Below are 9,815 nucleotides of genomic sequence, written 5' to 3' on the forward strand. Positions count from 1 at the left end.
CCCCCCCCGACACACACAAAATGCCAGGGCAAAGGACCTAGTGTGGCCACTTCCTCCTGCCCCAGCCCAACCTCTGGGAACAGGCAGCTCCTATCCGCAAACTGTGTTCACCCTTTTATAAAAATAAAGGAACTGGGCCTGTAGCCCTAGCGAGGAAAGAGTGGGGTCTACTCCAGGAGGGAAGCCCCCACAGCAGCCAGGCTAGACCCGAAACAGCCAAGGTTGCCAGGGCCACTGACTGCTGATCCACAGCCAAGCAGGGCAGGGAAGAGGCTGCTGTGAGGGGAAGCCTACAGCGAGGCCCGCCCTTAACAGGCTCCTCTTCCTAACTGTGTGACCTTGAGCAGGTCACTCTGTGATGCCAGAGGCAGCCTCGGGATAGGACCTGTAGTTGTTTCCTGGGCCAGCGGCTCCTGCGTGGCTTCCACACACACACACACAGGCACCAAAGCAGAAGGGAGTAAGGACAGGCACGCAAGCCACGGCCGTACTTTATTGCTCAAGACGCACACAGAACCCAGAGGTGCAGACAAGGGGGAAAGAGCGCCACACACAGCCCAGACGAGGCAGGAGTGGCCCGGCCGCTGGAAGAGACGTTCCTTGCAAGGCAGGGCCCCTGCTGGACAGCACACTCCCTGGGAGACAGGGTCAGAGGCCCCAGGTCCGCACAGCTGCAGACTTGCTGGGAACCTGGGACAGGTGACCCACCCGCTCTGGCCTGTGGCTGAGGGCCTTCCACCTCTGCATCCAGCAGTGCACCCACCATTTCCCCACAGGGCACAGGGGCAGCCTTCCTTGATCCACAGCCAACCCTTCTCCTGCTGTCTCTGGCTGTCACTGAGGCCCCTCTGGCAGGGGCAGCAGCAGGCAGGCCAGGCAGAAGGGGACCCGGGGCCCCACTACCTGGGTAGGAATGAGCAGAGGGCGGGCAGAGCCCTTGCTTCTCGTGGGAGGTAGACAGGTCTCACTCACTGCATACATGGGACAAATGCGTGCACGCACACACATACATATATATACACACACACAGCCCTTTGAGCCCAGCACTGGCCTGAGGAAAGTGGCCCCGGAGGAACCCTGAAGGCACGTGTCCACCAGGCTATAATGCCCCTGCCACCCCGGGGCTCAGCTGGCCAGACTCCCGGGGGTGGGGTGCTGCTGACCCAGGAGCCCACAGACAAGTCCCCAGGGCAGTACTGGGCAGGACCCAAAGAACCCCACACCCAGCCCACCAGCCTGCCACTCCCAACCTCAGACACAGATGGGCCCAAGAGGTGTTCCTGGGAAACAGTCCACTTAGCAAGACCCAGTACCTCTGCTCCTGAAGCTCAGCACAGGCCCAGCCTGGGGTCAGACCCAGATGGAATATCTTCCATGCCCTCCCACTTCTGCCAAGCCCCACCCAGGCTAAGCCAGGCCTGACCAGGCACCTGCCTGATGGCCAAGAGCCAGCCTCACAGTCAGGCCAGCGGGCTGAGGCCACGGGGCAGAGGGAATACGGGGATGCACTTCCTGGGCACCAGCTCTCTGTGTCCTCCCTGGGTAGGCCTGGCTCCAGATGGCCTGGCACCCGGGGCAGTGAGGACAGCTCTGTGTGGGGAGGTGACTGTGGCCTCTGCCCAGTTCTTAAAAGGCAGAGGCTCCCTGAGGGCAGGGCTTGAGCAGGCCGGCAGGAGAACCTGAGTGGGTGCTGAGGTCAGACCCACTGGCCCACGGGGCTGGGCTGCGGCTGACATGATGGGGCCACACCAGGGAGAGGGTGGGCACCCTCAGTGATGCCAGGGAGAGCCTGCTCTCCCCACTTCCTTAGCACCAAGGCCAGCGGGTGGGGGGGAGTGATGGGCAGAACCTAGGGGCCTTAGCAGGCCCAGGGAGCAGGGGCAGCTGCGGGGTCTTGGGGTGGCCTGTCCAAGGTCCCAGGAGTTGGCAGGGAGCATCCCCCACCCAGCTGTCCGGTCACTGCCAAGGCTGCAGTTCCAGGTACAGGGATGCACCTTAGGGGCCCTGTGGGCTTCTTGAGAAGGCGGGGTGGCAGTGGGGGCTGCACCCTAAGCAGCGGTGGGAGGTTGCTGGCAGTGGCAGGCTGTCCCGGACCCTGGGGCTGTACTTGCCAAGAGAGCTGGGGGAGGTCCCTCTGCCCAGTGTCCAGGTGGCAGGGTCCCACTTGCACCTCCCCTCAAGCCAGGACCAGCATCTCCAGGGGAGGCTGCTCCCAGGTCACTGGCAGCCCTGTCTGTGGTGTGAGGTCTGCAGACCCACCCAGTGGAGGAGCAAGGCCAGCTGGTGTCCACACAGCTGCTGCAGGCTCTGCTCGGCTGTGCCTCAAGTCCAGCAGCCCAGACTCTCACACCAGCAGCCAGGGGCTCCTGGCTTAAGCAAGTCTGGAGAAGAGAGCAGAGGACTCCAGGTGTAGGGGCAGGTGCAGAAGCCCCTCTCCAGGCTGTGCCTCAGTGTGGACAGTCCAGGCCTCACTTGGACTCACACAGAGCCAGAGGAGGGGGCAGGGAGGGAGGGGTGCCCAGCCCTTCACAGCTCCCCCTCCAGAGTCTCCGCGAGCTTCTCCTCATCTGCCTGCTGCCTCTGCTGCTGGATCCTAGCGTAGGAGATCGCATCGCCCCTGGGGAGAGAGAGAGGCAGCGTCACGTGGAGCGCCAGCCCCATGCCCACAGCCCTCCTGACCACTGCCCGCTTCCTGCAAGTGACCCAAGTGTGACCTGCAGGCATTCTGATTTCCCCAGAGACAACTGCTGGGGTGGCAAAGGCCTGTCTTGTCCCCTCTGAGAGGGGCCCAGGCTTCTTGGGATGATGGGCTGAGAAGGAACCAGCCTCAGTCTGGGCTCTGCAGGAGAGGGTGGCAACTGACTACAATGCCCGGTGCAGACCCGGGAGGGGAAGGGGCTCCCACCAGTCATATGTCTGCTATCCTTGCTGCAGGCCGTGACAGGGCAAGACTGGGCCACGCAGAAGTGTTGTGAATCCTCTGTCTTCACCTGTTAGAGCTGAGCCCTGGAAGCACCGGGAGTCACTGGGACCTCTGCCTCAGTCTCCACTGGCTAAAAGGGGCCACTCTCAGACCCTCCTCACTGAGGGACTTCGGTGGGGGAGGCAGCGGGGGGAAGGAAGGCCCTGCCCAGGGGCTGGGCCCAGCAGACGCACTTTTTGCCCAGAGCAGAGAGTCCGTACAGCACCCCCGTGGCAAAGGCGATGGCGTTGCCCAGCAGCGTGGTCAGGGTCAGGTTGATGATGATGGGAACAACTGCCATCCTGGGGGGGAAGCAGAGGTCAAGGGGGGCTGTCCAGCCCCACAGCCACCACATCCTTCCCTGCTTCCCAGACTCGGCCCAGCCCCCTTTCTAGACACCCAGGGCACAGGAAGGATCCCAAAAAATCAACTGAGACACAGCTTCAGAAAGTCCTTGATCGGCCCTGAACTTGTCTGTAAAACTGTTCCATTCTGGGAATAGGATCCAACGCTTTCATCAGATTTTTGAAGGGGTCTGTGGTCCCAAAAAGGGCTAACCAGTAACGAGATGGTCCAGTGCCCTCACTATGACAGAAAGAGGCTGTGACAGAGAATCTGGCTTCCCATCCAGGCCCTACTAGCTTTGCGGGCAAGTTACTCAAAATCTCCACCGTGGAGAGGGGATCAAACTTTGTCTGAGGTCAGGCATGTTAACTACACAATGCTAAACACCACAGGCACTAAATAAATGCACTGAGTCCTAGAGTAACACCAGCTACATCGCCACAAATAAGGTCCCCAGAATTCAACCACATGGAACACAGGGTCTCATGATGGGAGGGTCTCATCATGGGAGGGCTGCAGGCTGCGGGGTCTGCAGGGTCAGCCTAGATCTTGCTGCTGTTTGGCATCACCTGGTGGCAGGGTCCACTGGGGCGTACGCATCCCCGGGGCTGATTCTCCATCCTGGCTGGAATTTCCAGGCCAGCAGCAATTCCTAGGCTAACTGGGCCAGGAGGATACCTGCAGGTTGGAGAACAGCACTCTGTCCTGTCGCCTTCCTAGAGGAGGCTGCCTGTGCGGGAGGACGAGACTCATGGCCAATTGCATTCTATCTGAATTTCCATTCTTGTAGACATGTGGTTGTGAGATTTTTGTCATTAAAAAACTTCAAAATGATAACATAATAATAGAAATTACAAAGAAAAAGAAAGACCACAGAGGGGAACCTTCTGACAAATAATTAAAGGCAGACAACAGGCTGGAAAAATAGTTGCAGGAAATACAACCAAGGATCATTGAATCTTTAATACAGAAAACACACTGAACTTGCTAAGCAAAACACTGAGGTTCCCACAGGTTAAAAAGGAAACTTGAAAATTTTCAAATCAGAAAATGCAATGGGAACATGCGGGAAAATATTTTTCCTCTTAGATAACAAATAGATAAATGCAAATGTGAAGTGGTGTGCAGCCCTGGGCAGGGGTGGGGGCGGGGGAGAGACTCAAGGGACCTCTTTGGAAAGCAACGTAGCCACGCGTCTTAAAATATTTTTAATGATCAGAATCTTTGACCCAGTAATTCCACACCTGAAAATAGATCTTAAGGAAATCATCATAAACACAGAAAAAGTTTTAGCAGACAGATGTTTACCACAGCTCGATTTACACCAGTTAAGAAATGAAGAAAATCATCCAGCTGAACACACATTCCTGTATTGAAAGCATGTTATAAAATCTGTGGCGATGTTAAAATGCTTGTATCATTACACTATGTGAAAAAAGCAGGATACAAACTTATTCATAATGGTTATAACTGTATTAAGAGCAGGCTTTTTAAAAAATGCCTGCAGATAGGAAGCACACACATCAGAAGATTAGCAGGCAGTGGGCTTCGAGTAACATTGTTCTATTTTCCAAATTATTGTTAATGAATTTCCATTATGGCTAGCATTTTTAAAATACAGTTTTTTAAACCCCTAGCGACATGACACTGCGTGTAGATAAGAGCTTTGTGATCCTGTGTCCTTCGTGATTTAGATACGGCAGAAGATGGCTCCACAAGTAAGCATGTGGCTTGTGCTCTTACCATCAAAACTACCAGGCCTCTCTGAAGGGAAAGCAAGCTTGCATCTAGACTTCTTTCTAAAGATAACCTAGACAATAATAAATACTGTTGCCACCAGCCTCCTATGCACTAGAGGCATTATTCTAGAAGCTTCCATGTATTACACTTATCCTGAAATCAGTTCCATCTTATGACTCAGAGAAGTATTACATATTGATTTCATTGTTAGAAATGGGAAAATTTTTAACGAGCGTATTTAGAGGGCAACCACATTTTCTGCTCTGCAACCTGCTTCTCCCCTTTCACGTCAGGACATCTAGATGAACCCACTCTTCGCAAAGGCTGCAGAGAAACATGTCCTACAGACCTACTATCATCTGGTTAACAACTCCCAGGGGATGGACCAAAATTCCAGATGCTTCCCATTTCTCTCAACTGCACGGAATGCTGCCACACATGCTCATATACCTCTGAACCTTCCAGTGACTACAGCACAGCGACAGCTGAGTTCCCGGGTGCAGCACCACTGGGGCATGTTTTGGCAGCTATCAGCAAATCACTGTGCACAAAGGCAATCCCAGTTTACACTTGTACAGAGAAGAACTGAATACACTGCCCACCCTCACCTGACTTTTGGGTCCTATTTTGCCAGTGGGGTTTTGGGGAACTGTGTCACAGGACCCTGCCCAGTAGCCCCTCACCCGCAGTAGAAGACAGCCTTCTGCCAGGAGCGCAGCCGGTCCACCTTCTCCGCCACCGTGTTTGCAAACTCGATGAACTGGCAGCAGAAGGGCGCCTCACACAGCAACAAGATGAAGGCATTCATGCTGCAGGGACCAGGGTAGGAGAAAAGCAGCAACTGACAATCCCAGGAGGATGAGGGCGGCCCCCAGTGCCAGTGCCATAAGGAATGCCACCTCTCTCACCCTCCTGCCCTCATCCCTCCTCCTCTGGGAAGCCGCCCGGCTGCTCCAGGGCACCTGCTTATACCCCTTGAAGAGCCTGTGCTGAAGACTCCAGCACTCCCCAGCTGCTCCTGCACCCATCTCCCCAGCTGAACTGAACACTCCTAGAGGGAAGCCCCTGGGCTTCAGCGTCCCTTTCTCCTCCTGTGTGAGAGGGAGGAAAGAGGACCCCACATCATGGCACTGCTGTAACACTGCAGCGGGTTCATACGCAGATGGAGCACTGGCAGCTGCGTCCTCTGTCTGCTGTTAGTATTATTGCCATGGCCATCAAGAGCCGTCAGTGGCACCACCACCAGGAAGGCTGCCCCACCAGGGAGGCAGAGAGCTGGAGCCATGCAGTCCCGAAACAGTCACGGAGAGCTGCCCACACACCCAATGCCACTGGCCCCAGGCTCAGGGACACCCAGGGGAAGCCCACGCTGGGAAGGAAGAACTTTAGCAAGTCCTTGCGTCCAGCCCCATGTTTGGGGTGGGAACAGCTACGCTACTGGTGATGGAGGGTGTCTGCTGTGGTCATGGTATTCTCTATGCGTGGGTAACAATCAGTTACCAGACACTGAGCCAGGCCCTTCTGTCTGTCCCCAAGCCTGGGAGAAAAGTGCCATCATTATGCCTGTGTAACAGAAATGCAGGCTCAGGACACCCAAGAGCCACCCCGAGCCCGGGGCAGGCACTCTCTTTGCAACTCTTAACCACTGCACCCCGCCCCAAGCCTCCCACACACCAGGCCTCCAAGCACTGGCTCACTCTGTGCTGGGCCAGCCCCTTCCACTTCAAACTCGGCCAGGCTCCGACTCCACCCCCTGAAGCTGGGCCACGTGCCTCTCTGTCCATCCCCTTTCCCTATCCACCACTGGCCAGCACAGGCGCTGGGGACCCCGCCACAGCAGGCCCCCGAGGCTCTCCACTGGCCATAGGTCTCTGAGGACGGGATCTGAATCGTGTCCAGCTCTGTGCCCCTCAAGGCACCAAGCCCCACGAGGACAGTCAATTCCTGGTTACAACCACTTCTCATGTGCCCCAAGCCGCATGGGCCTGCCCTCACCCCACCTTCCCTTCCGATGGGATGGCGCCACCCTGGCAGGAGGTGGGCATGGAACGCACATGAGGGTGTTCTGACCGCGGGTTCCCGTGACAACTCCGACCCGCCTTTCCCATCTATCTTTAGCACAGCTCCGACTTAGAGCGTCCTCTCCCAGCAGACCATCCAACCCAGTGCTCAGCCAGCCCCAACGAATGGCCTTCCCCACTCCAGTCCTGGGAGCTCCCAGAGGGTGAGGGCCCCAGTGTAGTGCACTTGGCATCTGCGGTCTCAGCGGATGCTCCAGAAATGTCTGGAGCACTGATGGCCTCGCCCCTGCACTGGATGAAGGCCAGGGTGGGCGTTCCCTGGGCCCTGACCTCTCATTAGGAAACCAAACATGGTGGGGATATGAAGGGAAAGAAGCCCATGCTGTGGCCAGAAACCCACAAGCCCTGAGGCGCCCAGGCTGGAGCCAGTTACCATGGCAACCACAAGGATGCCCACTCCCATGGCCCCTGCCACTCCTCTGCCCCAGGAGGCGCCCCACAGACTCCCGACCAGCGAGACCCCTGGGGCAGGACGGCCATGTGCTACTCACATCATCCACACGCCGGCCGCAATGTTCACAGGGTGGATGGTGATGCAGTTGAAGAGGCCAGAGATCGCGCAAGCTTGAAACAAGAGAGACGGGCAGGAGTCAGCAAGGAGTCAGGGGGAGCCTGCTGGGATGGCAGCCTCAGGGGATGACTGGAAAGGACGAGAGTCTCTGCGGATGCTCAGCACACAGTTCTCACAGCACCCAGAAGCCTGCCCTCTATCATCTGAGATAGGTGAGGAGATGCAGAGAGGTGCAGCAGCTTGCCCCAGGCCCCACAGCAAGGTGGCAGCAAGGTGGCAGGTGGATCTCACGGCACCCTCTCTCCGCTCCAGGGCTCAGAGGAGCTGGCCCTTTGACCCCAGCTACATCAATATCCACCTCAAAGGGAGGTGAGGATTAAAGGAGGATTAAAGAGAGAATGTCCCTCAAGGATTCAGGCCAGTGCTCCCCCAAGACTCAGCCTTTGGCAAGGGTCACTTGTCACCATTCACAGGGCCAGCCACATAAGAAGTCCTCTGACTCAGAAAATGTGGCTTGGATTTTAGTTGGGACAACGGGTACCTCTCTCAGAACACAGATGGGAACCAGGTAAGACCGAGCAGCAGTTCCAGCTCTAACTTCCTCACCAGCCCTGTGCCACTGGTATGCTATCTTCATCTTCCCAGGCCCATTTCTCCTCTTGCATATGAGCAAGTCCCACAGCCCAGCCACACACTGCTACAATGCCATGAGGCCAGGAAGGGGAGGGGGCGTCTTCCTCCACCCCAGAACGTGGCTTCTCTGATGCCCAGATGTGCAACCTTGACTCCCCGCCTCCCTGCTGCACCTCACCAGCAGGGTCTCTTGCACCCAACTCCCTCCTCTACCCACAGCCTGCAGCCCGGCTTCACCAGGAACTCCAGGAGCCTTCAAGGAGGGTCCAAGGAGCTGGCTGCTGGGCAGGGAGCAAGCCCAGGCCATCGCTGAGGGGGGGCCTTGGAGGCAGCAATTAGCAACCAGCTCATTAAACTTGCAGCAGCTCCTCTGCACCTGATCCCTCCACCTGGGTCTGGAATTCTGCCGTTTTCCATTTTCCCAGGTAACCTTATGCAGACAGCAGGCAAGGAAGCCAGATAAAGTGAGCCGAACTGCAGTGGGACTGCTTCGTGGGCCCCAGGGTCTCCTTCTAAAACAAAGGACTCAAGCGTTGCACTACTCCTCAGCACAGCCTTAGACATCTGCCTTCAGACAGCAAGGGGTTCCAGAACCACAGGTGCAAAGGGGCCTGCCTGCCCCAGCAGAGTGCCCAAAGGGCGACACGGCTCCCTGCCTCTCCGCTGTGCCTGGCCTCACCTGACAGCTCGGCTGTGCTTCCTGCTGCAGTCAGCATTTGGTCTCCAGCTCCAACCCTACCCCAGCTGTCCAACCCACAGCCAGCCTTGGGGGAGGACCAGGTGTCAACCCAGACCAGCAGGCTCCGGCCAGGAATCCTTTAGCAATAAAGGGCTGGAGGATGTCCACTTGGAGACCTCATTGCTGGTATCTTCCACATGAGGGGGCTGTCACCATACAATCCTGTCCCCTCCCAAGCTATCACCTCCAGATGCTCTCAGGACCCAGGGTAGACCCTCTCCAGCTCCTCTCTCTGATCCCCTCACCCTGGAGGAGGAAAACTTTACCCCAAGGACCAGCCAGGCACACAACCCTTGTCTGAAATCCTGCTGCATCTCTAAAACACGCTGCATTTTTGCATTCTACCCTGGAATACAGCATTTAATATTCACATAACTGTGCCCCCAAAATTCTGCAGATGCAACTGACAACTCAGGGCAATGCCACAGGTCTCTCCTGAAGCTTCATCTGTAGACCCAACAGAGCCCCAGGTACTCCCGGGAAAGGCACAGGCACCTCACTTGGAGTCACAGAACTGGCCGGGTGCGGTGGCTCAAGCCTGTAATCCCAGCACTTTGGGAGGCTGAGACGGGCGGATCACGAGGTCAGGAGATCGAGACCATCCTGGCTAACATGGTGAAACCCCGTCTCTACTAAAAAAATACAAAAAACTAGCCGGGCGAGGTGGTGGGCGCCTGTAGTCCCAGCTACTCGGGAGGCTGAGGCAGGAGAATGGCGTAAACCCAGGAGGCGGAGCTTGCAGTGAGCTGAGATCCGGCCACTGCACTCCAGCCTGGGCGACAGAGCGAGACTCCGTCTCAAAAA

General features: G+C 56.8%; 2 protein-coding genes across 3 annotated transcripts in view; one reads left to right on the top strand and one right to left on the bottom strand.

Annotated features, from left to right (window-relative positions):
- The window catches only part of SLC2A6 (solute carrier family 2 member 6), an 8,718-nt gene extending 8,575 nt beyond the window's left edge, over positions 1–143 (top strand). For both annotated transcript variants that reach the window (XM_017849035.1, XM_017849046.1), the window contains one exon: positions 1–143. This exon is cut by the window's left edge and continues 963 nt beyond it. The gene's annotated coding sequence lies outside the window, so the exon portion shown is untranslated.
- A 310-nt stretch (positions 144–453) lies between these two features.
- CACFD1 (calcium channel flower domain containing 1) overlaps positions 454–9,815 on the bottom strand; it is an 11,387-nt gene continuing 2,025 nt past the window's right edge. Inside the window, exons 2-6 of the mRNA XM_017849057.1 lie at positions 9,383–9,402; positions 7,620–7,692; positions 5,731–5,856; positions 3,157–3,264; positions 454–2,617 (exon numbers count right to left, since the gene is read on the bottom strand). Coding sequence (XP_017704546.1) covers positions 2,527–2,617; positions 3,157–3,264; positions 5,731–5,856; positions 7,620–7,692; positions 9,383–9,402 — 418 coding nt within the window. The 3' untranslated portion in view covers positions 454–2,526. The remainder of the gene's footprint in view (positions 2,618–3,156; positions 3,265–5,730; positions 5,857–7,619; positions 7,693–9,382; positions 9,403–9,815) is intronic.

This window comes from Rhinopithecus bieti, unplaced genomic scaffold (assembly GCF_001698545.2).
Source record: "Rhinopithecus bieti isolate Rb0 unplaced genomic scaffold, ASM169854v2 scaffold_2205, whole genome shotgun sequence".
Taxonomy (NCBI): Eukaryota; Metazoa; Chordata; class Mammalia; order Primates; family Cercopithecidae; genus Rhinopithecus; species Rhinopithecus bieti.